This window comes from Takifugu rubripes, chromosome 2 (genome assembly GCF_901000725.2).
Source record: "Takifugu rubripes chromosome 2, fTakRub1.2, whole genome shotgun sequence".
In the NCBI taxonomy this organism is placed as follows: domain Eukaryota; kingdom Metazoa; phylum Chordata; class Actinopteri; order Tetraodontiformes; family Tetraodontidae; genus Takifugu; species Takifugu rubripes.
Window position 1 is genome coordinate 10,160,918 of NC_042286.1, and position 19,726 is coordinate 10,180,643.

Here is a 19,726-nt window from a genome sequence, read left to right on the forward strand (position 1 = left end):
TCTTACTGCAGCCGTCTGGGAGCATCTGGTTGCGGTTTCTCTCACCAACGTTGCATTCGGACATTTTAGGCTTCAGATTCTAAAACTGTTCACTTTTATTGACTAAAATCACTCCAAACAAACAGTTTGTCGCTTCAGGGGGCAAAAGAATGAGCTAAAAGACGATTAAATGCAACAATTTGAATAGCTGGGAGATTCCGTAATGTAAAAAAACATAGATTTAGACTCGTTTTGGGTGGAAAAGTTAACGTTAAGTTTCAACATCTGTTGTTCTGGTATCAAACATGCCAACAATAATCATTTTTCCTGTAAACAGGAATATGCGGCCATTGCTTCACGCAGGTGGTAGCCACGGTGACTGGACACGAGAAGGAGCGCTTCCAGTAATCAATAAAAAACTGACCTGGGACCAGCTGCACGCACACTCTCATCACACATTTCCAATTCCTTCGGCAAATTCCAGCACGCTGACTTGTGGCCAATAAAAGAACGGAACGTGTTCTAACTGAAACATCCTGATGGGAAACGCTGAAGCCGGACCATTTACTGTATATACACACTTCTGGGGACATTTTGTCCAATATTGTCCAATAATCAGAGGAATTCTGCACCGCAGCTTCTGGTTTCTGTGGTTTTTTACTAGTTTATTGCAGATTTCTTTGATTTTAAGCATAAACTGTTGTTATTTTTTGAAAGACTGAATATTGGGCATCTTGTTGCACGGCAACCCTCTTCCTTCAGGCCAATTAACAGACTTATGGCCGTAAATGCAGATAAAATTGTTCGCACATGTGAGATGAGAGACGTGTCGGGAAGAATAGATAAATTTGGAGGACGATTACAGTCAGCAACAGTCAGAAAGTGACAAACCGCCCCGTCACTCCAGACGCGACCGCTGATTGCAAGCTAGCATGATGTATTCCGCCTAATGAAAAGCAGTAGTTCGCCTGGCTCACGCCCAACTCTGTAACTACGTCAGACGAGAAGGCCGCGTCTTCTGAGCCAGCGTCCTTTAATCAATCCAACTTTATTAACACACCTCGGACAACAGTAAAACTTTGTTGACTGAGCTGGATTAACAAACAGCAGATTTGTGTGCTGGTGGTGCCGCCGGCCATACCAGGCATTCCATCCACCTCCACAAATCCTTGTGCGCTCCACAGTTTAAGCCTTGAACACGCAGCCTTGGTTGCCGTGGACACCCTCCTGTTATTGACATTTGCAGTTGTTGCTGTCCCTCCTGAGGACACGGAGGAGCCACCTTATAAGGCCAAAGCTTTCGCCTCACTCCTGGTGAGTACTCGGGGTGATTCCCTCCTCTCCGATGTTTTCTGTCGCCCTGTTGTGTCTGTGGGCTTTTTTTTTTTTCCGGGAGCAAAAGCAATTTGTTTACGCGAACGGGATTTTTCCACTGCTGATGTCATGACTTCTGCACTCTGATTCGGTCAAGCTGAGTCACGTCAGAAAGGCTACCCTGGGAACGGCTTCCTGCTGAGGGAGGACTGTGTGGGGGCCGAGAAATCAACAACCTTATCAGCTTGAATAACCCCCCCCACACACACACACACACACACACACACACATGCTCATGTCCCTCTGAGTGTGAGACCTTAGGAAACAACCACGCACTGGGAAAGATTTGGCTGCTATTTCAGTGTGCGAAATATCTAATGAAGCATTAATGAAAGTCGCTTCATTAGAACCGTTTGAATCGGACTGATGGGTAAAGATCTGAATACTGACGATCTGGGGCTGTTTGAGTGAGGCTCCTACGGTAACGGGAGGTCAGCGGGGGCGACCTTTGACGTGCGACAGTTGGAAAAAGTGCAATTAATAACAGGAGAGGGCCGCATTCCACTTGGGTGAGCCACATCCCTGTTCCTGTTTGTCGGCCGGAGCGGCTCGCTGGTGTCTTTCATCTAACAAAGACTCCATAAACATTTCCGCACCTGTACGGTGGCTCTCCTGGGACGGGAACGTTGGCATCTGGAGATGAGTGGTCACCTCGTTTCATGCAATGGCAACAATACGGCTGCCACATTGTTGGTCAACGTGTCCGAGCACAGCGGCATCGTAGCATCGTAGCATCGTAGCAACACACCTCTGAACTGTGACCCGTCCAGGGTGAGTTTCTCCCTGATGGGACAGACTCTGGTACCAGAAGATGGATGGATGGATGGATGATGGATGGATAGATGGATGATGGATGGATGGATGGATGGATGGATGGATGGATGGATGGATGGATGATGGATGGTGGATGATGGATGGATGATGGATGGATGGATGATGGATGGATGATGGATGGATGGATGATTAGATGGATGATGGATGGATGATGGATGATGGATGATGGATGATGGATGGTGGATGATGGATGATGGACGATGGATTGATGGATGATGGGTGGATGATGGATGGATGATGGATGGATGATGGATGGGTCATTCAGGGGCCTCATATATATTTTTCTCCCCTGTTTTAACAGCTTTTGCACCTGCATCATTGATCTGCATCGCCCTGTTTTAGCTTCCTGTGCTAATGTTAGCACTAATGTTAGCACTAAAGTTAGCAGTCAGCGAGAGAAAACCTCGGTCTTGACGTCAGTAAACGTTAAACTAAGCAGAAATGCAGTGGTTTCTTCAGGAGCGTCTCGTTGATTCATGGTCCCACTGAGCGGAGAGGGCAGCCGTTGTCAGACTGCTCCTTGAAAACTGTTTGTCTGTCTGCATCTGTTCTTTGTCTGGAGCCGCCGCTCCTCTGTTTCCGTCTCTCCTTCCCTCCTTCCCTCCTCTGGGGTAAGAGTGAGTCACTGAGTCAGCAGCTGCCCTCCGTCATGGCCCAGTATCGCGCAGGATTCCACAGAGGGCCGCGGCGTCGCTCTGACATCACTTCCCCTTTACCCTTTTAAGGAAATGTTCGTTAGGCAACGTTAGCGTCTGCTGATAATCAGGAGAATTACAACGATCTCCTCATGCAAACATCTATAAATCACAAATCAGTGGTTTTCCTTTCAACTCAAACAGTTGGAACTTGCATCTGATACTTGATTTTGCTCGTTGCCTTTGGGAGTTTAGCAGCCTGGAACTGTTTAAAAACACCGGAGGCTGAAATAAGGCTTCAGCAGTGATGCTAAATGCTAACTTCAGTCTGTTATAGTTTGTGTATAAAGAGAGGAGTGGTGGTGGAATCTTACACGACATGCTAAAGGACTGAATTGTTTGTATTTATGATCGCTTCATCTCATCGCATCGTGACATTTAGGCGTAGACAATGCTAGCTTAAAACATAGTTTCACCGTAACGACATCGTTGCTGGTCAAGAACACCAGTCATTGCACAGTCACAGCTTTGGGCAAGATGCTAATGCTTAAACACGGCGGCAAAATGAACTCCTTGGGCTGGAATCTTGCATGTTAGCTTAGCACCAGTAGCTGCGCTTTTGATGATATCATTTTGCGGATCCCTTTGGGCTCCGGCTGGGGAACATTGAGGCGCTGCGGAGCTGGACGGGAGGTCTAATCCCTCCAGCTTGTCCCGGATCCTCCTGACTGGACCCGTTGAGAGCCCTGAGCCCTCCACGGCTGGCTGAGCTACTTACTCATAAAGTATGAAATAAAGAGAGAACATTAAGACTTTCAGGCTGGGATCAGGGTGGAGAACCGAGCCTGTGCTCACGGCATCGTTGGAAAAAAAGAGAAACGATTCCAGTCTTCCCGAGGAATGAAGGTGGCTTCAGTGAACTTTATTTTATGATTTCCTGGTTTTTAAAGTTACCGCAGAGAACAAAAGCCAATCCTGAAAACACCGGGGAGCTCCCAGTGTTTATAGGGGCTGGTGACCACGCACGAGTGCACGCCGCCGTTTGATGTTTGGCTTCAGGTGTTTAGTTTTCCCATTTGGCCAGCTGAAACGTCTCGCCCCGTCTCGCCCCGTCTCGCCCCGTCTCGCCCTCCTTGGGCCTTTTCCCGTAAACACGTGCAGCTTATTTGAGGAGGTGCCGCAAGATCTCTCCTGTTTGGATCGGCCGGCGGCGAAGATGAGCGAGCCGCGGTCGTTCCCCACACGCCACACTTCCTCCCCGATGTTCAACCGCGGGAGCTGGAAAATGTGGACAGGAGTCTCTCTCTCTCTCTCTCTCTCTCACACACACCTGGTTGGTTTTCCAGATGTTTTCAGACCGACCTGAAACTCTCGTCCCTGCCTGTTTTGGGTTGTTTGTCGCTTATTTGTCTGCACGTTATTCACGAAGAAATGAGCGGGAAGAGGTGAACGTGTTTCTTCTTCTGGGAAAAGAAGCTAACCGGCGCTTAGAGCCGACCACGGGAACATCAGGCTTGGTTGGCTTTGCCAAGCTAACGAGTTAGCATCAGAGCTCAGTGCACCGTTGTGTTTGTTCAATAGTTGAACTTTGTTGATGCAGAACTTTAACTGAGAGCATTGATCTTTTTTAAGTGGATAATGAGAGGCTTTATTAGAATTGATTGTTCATCCCTCCCAAACACAACAATCCCATAGTCCCATAGAGGGGGCGGGGCTTATGGGCAAATTAGAGTCATTTTAAGTCTACGTGGGAACAACAACAGCGCTGCATCGCTCTGCTAAGCTTCTGAGCCTCACGTCCACGTTGGAGCTGTTTGTGTTGGACGCGGACGCTCTGATTGGCTGCTGATGTTTGAACCATTAATAACCACTTAAGTGCAATTTTAATTCCAAACCAATGATCAGCATCAACCCTCCATTAAGGTCCGTTACGGCTGTTTACTGTTGGCAGCCGGTGTTTTAATACAGCAGAGAGCAGCTGAACGTCCTGGTGTTTAGCTTTTTAGAGCTGTTTAGAGATTTTTAGAGCTTTTTCACAGCTTATTTAGAGCTTTTTTAGAGCTTTTCAGAGCTTTTTCACAGCTTTTTTTTTAGAGCTTTTCAGAGCTTTTTAGAGCCTTTTCACAACTTTTTTAGAGCTTTTTTAGAGCTTGGAAGCAGATTTTCGGGGGAGAGGCGCTGTCCTGCGTGTCCATCGTCTGTAGGATAAAAGAATCGGCTCCGGAGACAAATTGGCTCATCCGGAAGACGTCCGGCAACACGACGACAGGCCGGTGGAGGAGGCGGCTGCGAGTCCGGCCCTTCCCATCCGCTCAGGAAGCACGAAAGGCCCACGCGGCCGACAATGCCGTCATCGCAGCCATCATCTGTTCGGCTTTAACACCCGGCGCTGGAGCCGTCCTCCGTCTGGAGGACTTGTGGGTTTCCTCCTCGGTCGGACTGATGGAAGATCAGTTTCTTCACTTTCACCTCGTGAAAGCGTAAATTCTGCACTTTCCAAAAGCAACAAACTGCACACGCTGCTGATCCTGTATCAGAGCCATTTACTTTAAAGCTGATAACCAGGGTGCCGACATCTGTTTGTCATCTCTGAATGTGTACGTGGTTGCCGTGGAGACGGGCTGTAGGCCGCCGATGACCAGCGGCGGGATCCTGTCCATTTTGGCAGAGTGAACCCCAGAGGACGGTTGGGGTGAGAGGAGGACTCGGGGGGCCGGGGAGGAGGAGCCAGAAGCAGATGAGCCCACACACACACACACACACACACACACACGCAGCAAAGACAGAAAGTGCCAGAGATGTAAGGAATATCCCACCTCCACGTTGGAGCCGTAGCTGACCTCACGACACGCTTTATTAGAAACTGGGACGTTATGAGCCGCAGACTCTGTTTGCTTTCGACTTCCTGTTTGCTTTCGACTTCCTGTTTGCTTTTCCCCACCACTTCCTGTTTGCTTTCAACTTCCTGTTTGCTTTCAACTTCCTGTTTGCCGCTCTTTCTCCTGACATCCTCTTTGCAGCCCATCGGCCTGTCGTGCAAAGTTGTAGGGAAGTCAAAGTGAACTCTTGGTTCCAGGTTGGTCATTGAAAGTGCTTGAGGAAACAGAGACCCTTGCAGAGACCCCCCCCCCCCCCCCATCAGACCTGAGAAAACACACCATGTGCTGCTGGAACCCAGTCAAACCCGCCAAAGAACCTCCAAAGCGTGCGTGATTATAATGACTGCAGAACGTCCTCCAGGCTCACCACCACCTCTGAAAACAAAACCCTGCTTTGTGAGCCGGCGCTGTTCTCCGTCCACGCCGCGGTCTTTAATTGAGGTGACATCGGAACAACCAGCAGAGGTGGCAAGAAAAACACGGCGTACTGCCACGGGACTCCTTTCCGCTGTTGGTTTAGGATTTGTGAAAGAAAAAGATTTTCCCTCCAACAGTCGACCGCGGCGGCCGCGTCGTTGCTGCGCGCGGCCGCCGGAGCCGTAGCATTAAAGCCTCGCTAGACGTCTCGAATGACTGATGTCAGCGTGGTCATTATTTCGGTCCCATTTAAACAAGCTCCTCTGGCGGCTGCGCTAGTTTCCTGTCGCTTCCCCTCGATGGCGTGGTCAAGCGTCCAGCGCCGCTGGCCTGGACCATCGGCCAGGCTGGAGGGATTCAGGCTAACGAGAAGGGTTGACCTGTAGAATGCTAGCAGCTAGCGTGCTAGCATGTCCTCTGTCATTGGTTGAGCGTGCCCTGGCGGGGTTCACCCAGCAGACCTCCTCCAGTCAACAAAGGACCCCTCTAAAAGCAGGTCTTTGGACCGGGGGAGGACGCCACCAGTGTGGGTAACGAACTCGCATATTTCCGTACTGAGGTATCGGCCCGGCGAGCTCCGACGTGAGGTATCTTCACGGGTCTAGACGGGACATTCCTGTCCAGTTGTAACATATCCGACATCGAGAACATTAAAGCCCTGATGACAAAACCACCTGCAGCTTCTCCCTGGTCCTCTGAACGCTCTCTGCCGCCATCCGAGACATCTGTGTTTTTGTGGCGAGCTGGTTCTTCACCAGCGGGTTGGCGAAGGCAGGAGGGATTCTTGTCAAGGAATGGCGGAGAGCCGTTCTGGCCGGTCGGAGCTGCCCGTAAACAGAGGGAAACGACCTGACTGTCAGCGGGACGGCGACGGCTTCAAACGCAACGTGAGATGACGCCTCTCTCGCGTGGTCGTTTCGGATCAGACGCTGACATCCTTCATCGCTACAACAACAGTTCATTTATTTTCCATTTCCAGGATTCCGGGCTCAGTTTTCCAGCTCCCTGTCTTAACTCGGGCTGTAAATCAAGACGGCGTCCTCAAAAAGGGAAGCCAGGGCAGATCCACCGACCCCTGTTGGCTCGCCGGGGTAGTGTAACAGGCCCCGCCCCCTCTACTATTTTAGTTGTTGTGGCGATAACCAACATTCCTAGTTTTTCCAAACTTTCCAGGCCTGCAGGAATTAAAGTGTTGGGATATTTCTATCTGCCATTGAAGGAAGGCTCAGGTTTCCACCGGACTCCGGATGTATCACGTGACCCCCTTACTGACCTCTTAGCGTTCTGGTACCAAGAACCTTTGGGAGATCCTTATGTGGTCCTAACTAGAAGCATGCTCTGCTTAGACGGTGGTCCAAAGGGTCCAGGACCTTGTGTCCAGGACAGTAGTGCTGGTCAGCCTTGACCTTCATATTTGCCGGGTTCTGCAGGATGGTGACGCCGGTGCTGCTCATGCCTGCAGGCCTTTGGAGTTTACCGGTAGAATGCAGCATCATTGAGCGGAGGAGTGACCGCGGCGCCGCTCATCCCTGTTATCAGCATCAGTCTGGATCAGTCTGTGACTCAGCCGCTGAGCGACCTCCTCGTCTTCAGCACTGACCCGTTCCAAAATTTACAGTTCGACGCTGTAATTCCGGGTCCAAAGAGATCTACTGGTGGCTAAACCTCCAGAAATCACCTTTGCTGCCTCCCAGCAAACCTTTACGGTCCGATAATCCCACCGTGTAATCCTTTAAAGTCTAATTACACGTTTTCACGTAATCCAGACAGATTACCGCAATTTGTTTGTAATGCGATTACGCAATCCCAATTACACGCAGTCCTCCCGGGCCCGTGGCTCCGGAGCCGCGACACGTGCCGCTCGTCTCCCTCCGCGACGCAGTTCTGGCTCCTCCTGGAGTGTTGGTTCAACCCCGGCGGCCTGCGCCTGATATCTCCTGGAATAATAAAGGGCTTTCGTCAAATCTCCAGTCTGGCCCGTTTCCGTTTACATCGTTCTAATTGAAAAAACATGTTTCGTCTTTTCCTCCGCATTCCCGGCGCGGCTCCTTCGCTGGCCTCGGATTCACCGTTGAGGCGCGGCGTTTCGGAGGAGCGCCGCGAGGTGCCCATCCTGGCTGTGCCAGACACCCGTCTTGGTGGTGGTCTGGGCCCGCTGGACGCCGGCGCTTCGGTTATGGAAGAACATCGAGCTTCTGGTTTGACGAAACGCTCCTGAGCTCCAGAATCCGAGCCTCCCTGAGGTCATTCCACATATCCCCCGCTCGCCACGGTTAAACTCTGTAATCAAAAGCCACCCCTTGATCACCCGCGGAGAAAAATACCACACAGAAGCCCCTTCCTGTCTCCCGAGAGCTTGTTGTAGCGAGTCGGAGCTACCAGAGACTCCTGGTAAGCCGCAGAGTTTAAGCGAAGGACGCTCTTAGAGGTCTTACGGAAACTTGACGAGCCTTTAGCGTCGAAAAAGACACGATGTTTAGAACTTTGCATGCGGTTTTTTTTGGCGGCGGGGGAGGGGGGAGTCCATTACTGATACGCTTTACTGAGCCATAGGATTGGGTGGAAAAGGATGAATAGCTGTTGATGTGTCATTTTGAATCAGCCAACTGCTCGAGGTTAGCTGAAGCGGGAAGCCCGCGTCAAGGCCGAAACCCTTGTTTTCGTTAACTGGCGTTAGGCTAGCTTGACGCAGAGTAGCGCCAGCTGCATCTGTCAGCCCGCTATCGTGGAGGCGGCCAGGATGTGCCAGGAGAAAAGCTGCTGCGATATAAACCAGTCAGATTGTGTTTGTGGAAGCTCCTGACCGCTCCGCCGCAAACCTGCCACTCCTGCACCGCTGGCGCTAACCGGCGGCTCGCGTTTCAGCAACAGCTGAGGGATCCGAATCGACATGTTATTTCATCCCCGCTTGTTTTTCCTGGATGGTGATCAATCTCTTTTTTTTTGTTTTTTTTAGAAATCACATGAACTAAATAACCAGGAACGTGCACGCCGCGTGACTTCAGAACTTTCCAGGCTCCTGTTTTAGCATTAGGGATCGCGCAGAGGTGACTAACCGCACAACAACCCCATCTTATTAGCCCAGTCAGTCATTTCGGGATCACTTGGACCGCCATCCTTCCAGACCTCCCGCTGCTGTCTGTGTTCGTCTCGGCCGGTCGTACGTTGGTGGGCGCGAGGCCTTCGCTACAGTCGCTAGTGAGTAACCTGTGGATCAGCACGGAGGGAACACCAGAGAGGACAAACGCGGATTCTGATGCTGAGCGAACCTTTTCCGTGTCTCCAACGCTGATGAACAGACGTCCTCTCACGTCATTCCACGATTAAATCACCCGCTGGATAACGAGCTCCTGACTCGCGCGCAGCGTGCTAATAAATACGTGTAAACATGTGACGCCAAGATGTGATTAGAACGCGGTGCTAGCATGAAGCGCAACAGCAAAAAGTGCAGACGCGCGCAGATCTGAGCATATTAGCCGTTAATGCCAACATCGTGGTCAGAGCCGTGGCACAGGCACTGCATTCTGGGTAAAGCGTCTTAGTCTGGATGTACCCAGAACCACAAAAATCCACCAGTTACATAAGGGTCTCTCTCTCTGTCTCCGGTGCACAGACGGACGGGCGGGGGGGGGGATCTGTCCTTTAGATAAAGAGATGGAGGCAGAGCCGATCCGCAACTTTCTGGGTTTATTTTAAGCGAAAAATGAGCCCAGAGGAGAACGGGACCGTCCTCTCTCGGACCCCCGTCGTGTGTTTCTATTATTTGTGAAACAGAAGAGAGAACGCGACCATCGCTCACTGTTGCGTCCAACACGAAGGACAAATCTGAAATCCAGATTAAAAACAAGGTGGAATTTATTCAACAATTAGAGGATTTTTGGCATCTGTCTTTAAAAAGCATTATTAATAGCAACACATGCTAAATCAAAGATTAATCCGCCATTTTAAAGTGCTCTTTATCTCTCTGGATGAAGTCCTGAGAGAGAGTTGCGATCAGAATCTCCCTCTTTCCCTTTCTTTCTGGTAGGAACATTTTGATCATGTTAGCAGGCGCGTTGCTAGCATCCAGAATCAACAGGAGCATTCCTTCATTTACCAAACTCTGCCCTGCATCGAGCTCCAATGAGGATGAAACAACATAACAACAACCACAGGTCAATAATTAATAAGCAGGCAGTGTGGGCTCTCCATGGGAGGGGGGGGGGGTGCTCAGAACCAGGCGGCGTAGCCGTGCTTTTCCTTCACCACCCAGATGCTGTCAATCACCTTTCCATGCTAGAACAGACAGACGGGTCATTGTTATCAGGGGGTCAAAAACCCTTTTTAAATCCGCTCTGCTGCTTGTGGGCGTCACCTGGTCGTCAGAGACCTGCTCCAAGTACAGATGGGTGGCGTTGACCACCTGCATGCGGGTGTAGCCGTAGTCCCGGCTGCGGAAGGCGCTCCAGTCTTTGGGGTTGGGGTTGAACGGGTCGGTCTTCTCTCTGCAGCCCTGCGGAGGAAAAGCCGCCGTGAGCCAGGAGCATCTGCTGGTGCACAGGCACGTGCCGGCCTCCCGGCCCGGGTGACATTTACGAGTGCGGCGGTGCCTCGCCCCGAGTCGCTCCGCTCTGTGATGCCAGTGACTAACCGACCTGCGGTTGCGATGAGGCATTCCCTCCCCACCACATTAGAAACGAGCTAACCAGCGCAGCAGCTGCTAAAGTCGTGCGGCTCCGCAGCTGCTGCGCAGGAAGGACCGGAGAGAACAATGTGTGACCGTGACGTTGTTGACGCGCCTGTCGAAGCCTGCGCCCACCTGGCGGCACGAATGAGACGGCGCTGACGGGCGTACTCACGGCCGAGCCTGTGATGATGTGCACCGGAGCTCTGGGGTTCACGTAGGGCTGCTCCGCGCTGCCGTTACACACCTGCGAGGTGAAACACAAACGTCTTAGGCTGGCGTTTGACAGCCGGCCCGATGAGCGGCCGGGTACCGGAGCGGGAGCCCACCTTGTCCCCGTATACGGGCCAGAGCCTCTCGTACGTGTGCTCGTGCGCCCACAGCTCCAGATCCACGCCTGCGAAAGAGATCCGGGTCAGCGCCCATCGGGAGAGAGCAGAGCAATTAAAACCTTCAGCGACTTAAACGCAGCAACGACCCAGTCAGAACAAACGTGATATCGGGAAAAAAAGCGTCTGCAAATGGGACGGCGGCCAGGCCCGAGGGCTGCTGCTCCGATCAGGGGCGTTTGGACCGCTCCCGGTGCCGCGGCGTTTGTCTGACTGTGCAAATTTGTGATCTCAGACGCCACATTAGCTGCGCGCAGCGGGGCGCCCGACTGACAACATACCGTGGCGGTAAAAGAGATCCTCCAGCCCGGGAGCCGGCGGTCGGGTGTCCTGCCGCCCCAGACGGACCTGAGACACAGCAGAGAAGAATCCTGTCAGCAGAACCTGATACCACCCGAAACGCTACCTGACTGGGCCCCAACCAGGCCAATGCCTGCCCCCCCACCCCCACCACTAACACTGAGTAATCAGCCTCAGTGGAAACTATTTGGGTCCAAATGAGGGCGATTATGAAGCATTCCAGCCTGCAGAGCGGTTCTGGTCTGGGATGCTGCTCACGGGAACGAGTAGGTGTCAGGAAGGAGCCCATTGATTTTCAATTGACACGTTTTCAGGTCCAAACGCCGTTTCATTGGCGGGGCCAAATCAAATAAGGCTCAGCGGAGCGTACGGTACCGCGGGGCTCCGGGGCCCGGTAAATTCCAATTCCTGGACACGTCCTTTAACGCAGATCCAGTTTACAGGCTCCTTCCTTGGCCTGTTCCCCGTTCTGCAACATAGTTTTGTGGAAAACTCATCAGCGTTTACATAATGTTGCTAGTTCAGAACCGCGCGGGCCCAAACCGTGAGCACACGGGCAGAGAGACTGAGACCCCGCCCCCTGCCGACGGGTCGTCCGGGCCTTACGTAGGAGTCAAACTTGGTGCAGTCGTCCTGGTCGTCGTCGGAGCAGTACATGGGTCTGTGTCCCATGGTGATGATCCACGGCCGGACCGCTCTGTTCTCGGGCCTGTTGGCCTCCTGAGTCACGGAAGACACATATTGAACAGTGAGTCAGAGCGAGTTCACGGTTCATTTTATGGTTCTGATGGGTTTTTAAATATGCAAACGTTAGCAGCATTAACCTCCAGGTCCTGCCGCAGCCACTCGTACTGCTTAAAGAGGAGGTCCAGTCCGAACTCCAGATAAAAGTAAACCTCGGTGGAGAGCGAGACCATGTGCACCGGGCCCAGGTTCCAGCTGTGGACACACGTCACTATAATGATACACAGGCCCGATTCAGCACAGGAACCATGTAGAATGTTCTGGGGGGTTGAGAGACAGAACCCCCGGAACACAGGCAGGGCCCAACTTTAGGTGGGGATGGATGTGACACCATCCAAGCTGCCTCTCAGGCGCCCCCCTCTGCCTACTGTGTTGCTGCCCCTGATCTAAAGCCCCCCCGTGAGGCTTCAGGAGGGGGGTCTTTTGGGTTTTCCCGGTTCTGGGAGCATTTTGCTGTTCTCAAACATGTTCCATCATGATCTCCGGCTCACCTGTACCACAGGCTCTCCGTCTGGCCTGGCATACTGAAGCGGTTCCTGTAGTTGGAGAAGTTGCTGTAAACAAACAGAGAAGACAGAATGGATCAGTACATCCACCCCCCCCACCTTCTCCAGAATCCAACATCTAAAGTGCGCTCCAGGCACAATACTTCGGAGATCATTCCCAGCCTTTCCAGAGAGCGGCGATTCTTAAAATAACTGCGTAGAGCAGAGATGACGGCAGGTGTGGGGGGGGGGGGGCAGAATGAGACAGCAGGAGTATGGAAGCAGGAGCCAGGGGTCCACGGGGCCACTAACCGGAGCAGGTGACAGGAATGATTGCTCTCTCATCTGAGATAAAAGGGAGGGGGGAGGAGGCAGAATCCTGGGGGCAGTTAATGTGGGGTCAGGGGTCACAAAACAAGGATCGCAGGAAAGTCAGGAGAGATGAAAACAGGTCCGATTCCAAAGTTACTGTCGGTCAAAAACAGAAGACTGATGAAAAGAGGGCGCCTAAAGTGGTAGTTTTGGTAGTTGAACTCCACAAAACAAGTGCAGCAGCCCAGCACGCGGGGGCCAAGGTGCTGGTCCAGGCCACAGATATCCTTCCCTCCGTGCCAGAACATAATGGTTCTGCCAGAGCTCGTTCCGAGATGAAAATCCATCATGGTCCGAATTTGTCAGTCACGGCGCTGCCCCAGGAACACGCAGCTGGGCCCACAGCGCCATCTTGTGGTTCAGGCGGGTACTGACAGACGCTTCAGGGGACCAAACGGAAGAGTCTTTGGTGAAATAAGCAACCAAACCCAACCAGAGTGATATAACCAGACACGCTTGATGCGTTCAGACAGATTCAACCGCAGACTTTAAAGGCCTTCAGCTAAAAACATGATCGTATATTTATTTCACTCGTCGGCACCGGCAGAGTCCTGTATGGCTAAACGCTTGTTTCCATGAGTGTTTACTTTCCACACAACCGGAGAAGCTCGGTCGCTGTTAACTGGGAGCCAACAGGACTTTCCCTCTCAAACTTTCTCCCATCTCGTTGTCACCCCCGTCACAGGAAGCTGCTTCACGTAGCTCCCCTCTCAGGCCCTGAACGGTGCACAAACGCTGTCGTGGTTGGGGCCTTAGCGTCTTCGGCGGGCCCGCTGTTCTCATCCCAACGGAATTCTGACTGAAAACAGTCGCAGTCGGAGCCGTTTTCGATTGTTCTGAGGTTGGAAAGGGAACAGGAGAAGAGGAGCTAAAGCGAGAGGGAGCAAAACGGTTAGGAGGGGAAGAGAGCGGCGAAACCAGCCGCGGGGAATCTGGATTCAACAACACCGCAGAACAAAACAGATATTTATGCATGGATGAGCGGGAGAAGAGCTGGACTTTTTATTTGATTATGTAATGCTGTAGCTATGGCTTTTGATGGCGGGTTCTTATTTCAGGGTGCCCCGCCAACAAAAAGAGAGACTACTGTTTGCACTTCCTAAATTCAGAAGCCGACGTGAGTCATTTTCCATATGGTGGAGCCGGCAGAGGCCAACTGCACAGCACTTTGGACGATCATGAGTGCAGGGAAACGACTGAAACAGCAGACGCAGGCGTCCTATTCACGCACATGGGCTGTGAGATCTCATATCATATTCAAATAAATGTAGTCTGACGCTCATCTAGAGGCACCGTGCTGAGAGCTGCCGCTCACATGAGCGACCGCTTTGGAAAATGTTGCCTTGTTTAGATGCTGGTGGTTCACAATGTTCCCCCAGAGCAAAAATCCATCCCATCTGTTCCACAGTGTGAGAGGAAGAGTTTTCAGCAGGACAAATTTGGTTGTTTTGTTGTTAAAATATGCGCGTGTCTCCACATTCGCAGCGGCCGGGCTTGAATTCAATCGATCGGGATCTCGCCGTGCACGGCAGATGACAGAATGTGCTGCTCTCCGCTCCAGCAGGCCGCGGTACGAAACCCAATCAGAAACAGTCGGATTCCTTCAGCGATGACTTGGCGGTTTCTGACGCGCTCGTGTCTGAGGGCAGCAGCAAACACCCAAAACCAACAAGAAGGTTCCACCTACTATGTGGCCTCGTGGTTGCCGGGACAGGTCATGTAGGGAACATAGGCCGCTACGGACTGGATCTGCCTCATGAACTCATCTCCAATCCTGGCGTTGTCCTACAACAGTGTCATTAAGCATTAGAAGGCTTTCACCTATGAATGCATTTAACTCGTCTTCAGATAAAAATGAAGGGATTTTGAAAGGACTGTACAACCAAAAGAAATAAAAATATATACCTCATGCATATCGTAAGCAAAGTCCCCTGTAAGAAAAGAGAACCCTCCAATCAGAAAAAGTGTTCCTTTGGTGCCACCTGCTAAGATTTACTTGAATATTAAGGTTCAAGACGCTGTCTTGTCCTCTGGGTAATAGTTGTGATGCAAGAGGCAGACGGCGTTCCATTTAGCTTAGCATCTTTCAGCAGCCGTGACACTCGACAATCTTACTAACCTATGCTGGAAGAAAAGCAGCAGCTAAAAATGACACACTAAGGTCAATAGTTCAGCAATAACCTAACGTTGCCATTGTGGTTAAAAATAAAGTATAGAATAACAACATTTTGGAGGGAAAGGTTTATTTGAGCTTTTAATTTGGTCCTGATAAAACTAAAGGAGAGGTGCAGCCTGTGTTGCATCCCACCACTAGAGGGGGATTAAGCTCTCGTGGCTTCCCTTTTTGTCCTCTATGGTAAAACACTGTCTACTGTCGTCATCGTTGTGTTTGCTTCCAATCTGAGATCTCAGAACGCACCTATGTGCAGGATGACGTCGTACATGCCGAGCTGCGTTTCCTTCTGCAGACGGGCCAAGGACTGAGGGTTCTCGTTGCCCAGGTCTCCGTACAGAGCAAACCTGGGACTGAACCTGGAGCTGTCATTCAAAGCAGTGAACATGAGCGCGTCGCTCCAGCCCTCATCACTCCCACAGTGGTAAACTGCCATCACACAGAAGGATGTGGGCACAGAGAAACGTTGCTGACAGACTGGTCCGATGCAGCGCCACTCACCGTACGTAGCAGCAGGTTTGAGGCCTGTCAGAGTCACCCTGTGGATGAACATCTTCCTCTTCTCCACCCCCGAGTCCACAAACAGAGTCCACTCACCTTTGGTGCTCATCTCAAAAAGCTGACCCCCCAGGAGTCCATACTCCACAACGCTCTCTGTCTTATTAAAGGTGGTCCAGGTCACCGACATAGAACCGGGCACCCCTGTCAAGAGAGTCACACCGAGCCATCTAATGAAAGGATTCAGTTGTGTTTCAGTGGAACTTTTCTTGGTGGCAAGGTTTGTTTGGCCAATAAATGCAACTGATTTATTTGCAGAGTTCAGTATGAAAATCTGGTTCCAGATCAGCTTTATCCTAGTCTCGTGTCATGAGAAAGCCCAACCGGTTACGGCTCAACAGCACCGCCTACTGGCGCGAATTGCAGTTAAAAACACCGCCCGATTGCCCAACCTCAGAGTCCTTAATAAATACCTGAAAAACCATTGGAATCTGCTTTGTTATAGTGCTCTGACCGGCCGCCATCCTATTAATCAAATAAATCAGTACATTCCAAGAAGTCTCTCTGCCTCCATGTGCAAGATCTATTTGAGGCTGACTGCATTGTGGCTGTTCAAACCCTTACCTGGATAAGACAGGTGAACCTGCTCCGGTTGGGTCCTGATGGGTGGAACACCAAGAACCAGCAGGGGTGAGAGGCTTAACAGAGCACAGACAGCCGGAGAAAACCCCATTTTCACACTGACCTGCAGCAGCAAACACCAGGTTAATGAGCATACCCGGAAAAAGGCACGTTTTTGCTGCATAATGCAGCATAAAACATCACATGACACACTTGAAAATATCCTACCTGAGCTCACGGTTAGTGTGAAGGCAAACCCACGGGTCTTTGGCGGCGCATTAGTCAATGTGCACGTTGTAGCTACAGAACAAATTAAAAAAAAGTGTCAGCAAACCCAGAAATGATGTTGCAATTTAAAGAAAATTAGCTGATGCTGTGTTACACTGCGCATTGTGGAAGGTTGCTGACATCAACGTGGGCTTTAAATATAAACTTATTATACAAGTCTGCACTTGCCCCTGATCGATGGGCTGAGGAAAACAGCTCATATGCCTCAGTGATGATCCGTATAAAGGGGCCACAGGTGATGGAGCCACACGTTTTCTTACAGCCTAAACAGTTTAGTAGAAGATTTAAATAGTGTAACCTGGATGGTCATAGAACCAAATTATTTGATTACAGTCTCTAGATGACGCGCATAGCACGGCTTCATTATGAAAAGGACCTTTGTCTAGTTCTAAGGAACGAGACGCGTTATTCTTCTAAACATTGTGGGGATTTAATTTAAATGCTAGTCTGTAAACCAATCCAACGCGCGGTTTAAGTGGATGACGCTGCTTTAATGTAAAATAAATAAGGTGAGTGATTCTATACCTCGGGATTAGCGGTGACTGTAACTCAACTTGTTATACAAGTTCATTTCAGATTTATTAGCTTACTGTTAGCCATTTCACCTGCATCTACGTACCAACATAAAACATTTATTCTGGCTCTTCGCAGCCAGACTAAATAGCAAAACGCCCCTGGACAAATACAAAACTGTCAAGCAAGAATAGATCTTTAAATTAAATTATGACCTATATATTTAGAACTCAGCCATCTTGAGACCGAGACGCCTGGTTCCTGGTTACGTCACGTGATGTGAGTAACAGCGCACTGGATTGTGGGAAATTGTGTTTCGACACTGTGACGGTGATTTTAAACCGTGTGAGTGTTATATTTACAAGCATAACCTCATTTTTCTCCGTTGAAATAGCAGTGTCTTTCTGTTTGGGATTTTCTTGTACAGTTTATACATGTATTTGTCTGTACAGAGCTGCCTTCCATCGCAGGTCAAATGATGGACTCTAAGACTGAAAATGAAGTGAGCCACAATCTGGAGCAGCGTTTTCACCAAGATGCAACATACTATGCAGTGAACTATTCCCATGGGAGAAAGACAAATGAGGTGAGCAATCTGTTACTGTATTCTGCACACCTTTTCACTACATGTTTATGAACAAAAATGTATGTGTCTTAGATGCAGGCGTTTCCTGATAAAACTGAAGATTTCACTAAGAAGCGGTAGGTGTGCATTTAATCTGTCAATTACAGCATGTTTCTTTTCAGCAATATGAACATCTCCAGAGATGTTGGAACAGTTCCGTCTGTCTGCAGGTATCCAGTGAATCGCTCCGGCAACAACACAGGCAGAGTAAAGCGCGTAGTGTCGTGTAAAAGGAAGTCCCACCACCCTCTGGCTCGGAGGAAACAGCCAGGAAAGACTTTCTTTCCTTCAAACAACGATGGACAACAGGAGCCGTTAGTCCTGGACTCTTTGGAGTTCCCAGTCAACACCATTAACAGGCGCAGGACTGGCGACACTGGCTTGGATCAGGATGAGTGCAGCCTATTCAGTGAGGTCAGACATATCGTCGCAGCTGTAATTACGCATTGTTTTTGCTCTGCGTGTTGCCTTTTTGGACATAATTATAAGATGCAAACTTTTTCAGCTCTCGCAAGATCACGGAACAATGATGGAGGTGCTGTCTGGGAGGAGCCTGAGACTGAAAGTGTCTTCAACCCTCTGGCACAGAAATGTTGGAGAGCTGTTGGCATACTTTCTAAGGTTCATATTCCTGCCAGACACAGCTGAAAGACACTATTTATTCAGATGTTTGACAATAAAAATACATTTTTTAGAGCCTGAGGACATCCTGTCTGTGCTCTTTGACGTTAATCGATTCAACTGTTGAGAGTTTCCACGAAATGTTTGTGAGATTCAAAGTATTGCCGCTCATCTTTGCACAGAATCCCAGACACCAGTGTGTTTGTTGACTTTCTCCCCCAGCTCACCAAAAGGTGGGTTACTTGACCATTTCTAGAAGTCTAAGTACGTATTATAAGTGGAATAAGTGTCACTTTTCTCCGCAGCATCCATGAGATGTCACCCAGGATCACCATTGGCTGCTGTGTTGACCTTTTTCCTTTAGTGCAGAAAATCCTCACCAGCCCATATGAAGAGTAGGTTTCACTGCTCATGATAGTGTAGAAGTAGAAGCTGCACAGAGCTGAACAGGACTTGGTTTCCACAGGTATCTGCTGGTTGGTTTAAAATGGATAAATTCTGTTTTAATACGCTGGAGCGAGGAGCTAAAAACATCTGGCAGCAGCCAATCAACCACTGGCCCGGTGGATATGTACGTTTCCTGTAGTTAATTACAATTTTATTCACTCCTGCCCTCTGAAATATTTCCTAATTATATGGATTGTTGTAAACAACACAATGTTGTTAAAAGTCAAACGTTTTCGCAGAAATTTCCAGGTCTTTAATCAGCAGCTGTCGGACTTTTGGCATCAGGAGCCGTCGCTGAAATACCTTCCAGGACCTGCTGGAGACTTGGCAAAGGTCAGTGCTGAATATATAAACACATCATTATCACACCCAGCAGAGGCCTAGAATTGTGATTGAGGAAGAACACACTTTTTCCCCTCATAGGTCATCGACTCATTCCTTCCTGGAGTTCAGTGGCGGAGCGGGTGAAGCGCTCCTCTGTTAGCAGGCCCACAAAACTCCGAACCTCCAGATTAAAGCTGCAGCTGCTGCTTTGTTTTGGCCTGAAGTGCCTCCCTCCAGCTTATTTATTGTTCTGCTGAACCACTTGAAGAAAAGGACTGAAATTGTGCAAATGTCATTTTTATGGCTCGATTTTTGCTCGGAATGTGGGATGTTAGGAAGCGAAAGAAAATATTTATCATTTCATTCCATTGGGTCAGAGAAATGGGGAGGCGGGGGGGAATGATGTAACTGTTGAGGATGGAAACGCTTTGTGAGTGTGTGAGTGTGATTGCTCCATTTACGTTCAATAAAGTTTGAACTTTAGGGTTTATGGAGCTTGGATTTTTTTTTTTTGTGCTACTACAAATGCTTCTTTCGAGGGGAAA

The 19,726-nt window shown here is 50.0% G+C and overlaps 2 protein-coding genes across 7 annotated transcripts; one reads left to right on the top strand and one right to left on the bottom strand.

Moving 5' to 3' along the window:
* The first annotated feature begins 1,179 nt into the window (after positions 1 to 1,179).
* Positions 1,180 to 19,659, top strand: LOC105418154 (KATNB1-like protein 1). Of its 4 annotated transcripts, none has more exons than XM_029832649.1 (11): positions 16,926 to 17,160; positions 17,392 to 17,507; positions 17,617 to 17,750; positions 17,823 to 17,866; positions 17,960 to 18,203; positions 18,295 to 18,410; positions 18,593 to 18,643; positions 18,716 to 18,805; positions 18,877 to 18,981; positions 19,097 to 19,190; positions 19,281 to 19,659. In XM_029832649.1, the coding sequence occupies exons 3-11, from the start codon at positions 17,640 to 17,642 to the stop codon at positions 19,323 to 19,325; spliced, it is 900 nt and encodes a 299-aa protein (XP_029688509.1). In that variant the 5' UTR covers positions 16,926 to 17,160; positions 17,392 to 17,507; positions 17,617 to 17,639; the 3' UTR covers positions 19,326 to 19,659. The 4 variants fall into 4 exon arrangements, with proteins under 4 accessions (XP_029688511.1, XP_029688509.1, XP_029688512.1 ...); XM_029832652.1 differs by having other exon boundaries at positions 17,829 to 17,866; XM_029832650.1 differs by having other exon boundaries at positions 17,392 to 17,443.
* On the bottom strand, positions 9,950 to 17,456 carry acp7 (acid phosphatase 7, tartrate resistant (putative)). 3 transcript variants are annotated; one of them, XM_029832646.1, is made up of 16 exons: positions 17,380 to 17,449; positions 16,820 to 16,914; positions 16,592 to 16,663; positions 16,367 to 16,487; positions 15,746 to 15,946; positions 15,491 to 15,673; positions 14,977 to 15,002; positions 14,759 to 14,856; positions 12,706 to 12,768; positions 12,295 to 12,409; positions 12,077 to 12,190; positions 11,452 to 11,518; positions 11,111 to 11,178; positions 10,957 to 11,028; positions 10,473 to 10,610; positions 9,950 to 10,393 (listed from the first exon to the last, which is right to left on the bottom strand). In XM_029832646.1, the coding sequence occupies exons 4-16, from the start codon at positions 16,473 to 16,475 to the stop codon at positions 10,328 to 10,330; spliced, it is 1,320 nt and encodes a 439-aa protein (XP_029688506.1). In that variant the 5' UTR covers positions 16,476 to 16,487; positions 16,592 to 16,663; positions 16,820 to 16,914; positions 17,380 to 17,449; the 3' UTR covers positions 9,950 to 10,327. The 3 variants fall into 3 exon arrangements, with proteins under 3 accessions (XP_029688506.1, XP_003962649.2, XP_029688507.1); XM_003962600.3 differs by lacking the exon at positions 16,820 to 16,914 and having other exon boundaries at positions 17,380 to 17,456; XM_029832647.1 differs by lacking the exons at positions 16,820 to 16,914; positions 17,380 to 17,449 and adding an exon at positions 17,271 to 17,310.
* Positions 19,660 to 19,726: the final 67 nt, after the last annotated feature.

Excerpts from the sequence above, each read along its gene's own strand:
- acp7 (XM_003962600.3), bottom strand. The coding sequence starts at position 16,475 with ATGGGGTTTTCTCCGGCTGTCTGTGCTCTGTTAAGCCTCTCACCCCTG. Across the intron at positions 14,857-14,976 it reads TTGCTTACGATATGCATGAG|GACAACGCCAGGATTGGAGA; the intron begins GTATATATTTTT and ends ACACTGTTGTAG. Across the intron at positions 12,769-14,758 it reads GGCAACCACGAGGCCACATA|CAACTTCTCCAACTACAGGA; the intron begins GTAGGTGGAACC and ends GTTTGTTTACAG.
- LOC105418154 (XM_029832651.1), top strand. The coding sequence starts at position 17,640 with ATGATGGACTCTAAGACTGAAAATGAAGTGAGCCACAATCTGGAGCAG. Across the intron at positions 17,867-17,959 it reads GAAGATTTCACTAAGAAGCG|GTATCCAGTGAATCGCTCCG; the intron begins GTAGGTGTGCAT and ends GTCTGTCTGCAG. Across the intron at positions 18,982-19,096 it reads ACCACTGGCCCGGTGGATAT|AAATTTCCAGGTCTTTAATC; the intron begins GTACGTTTCCTG and ends ACGTTTTCGCAG.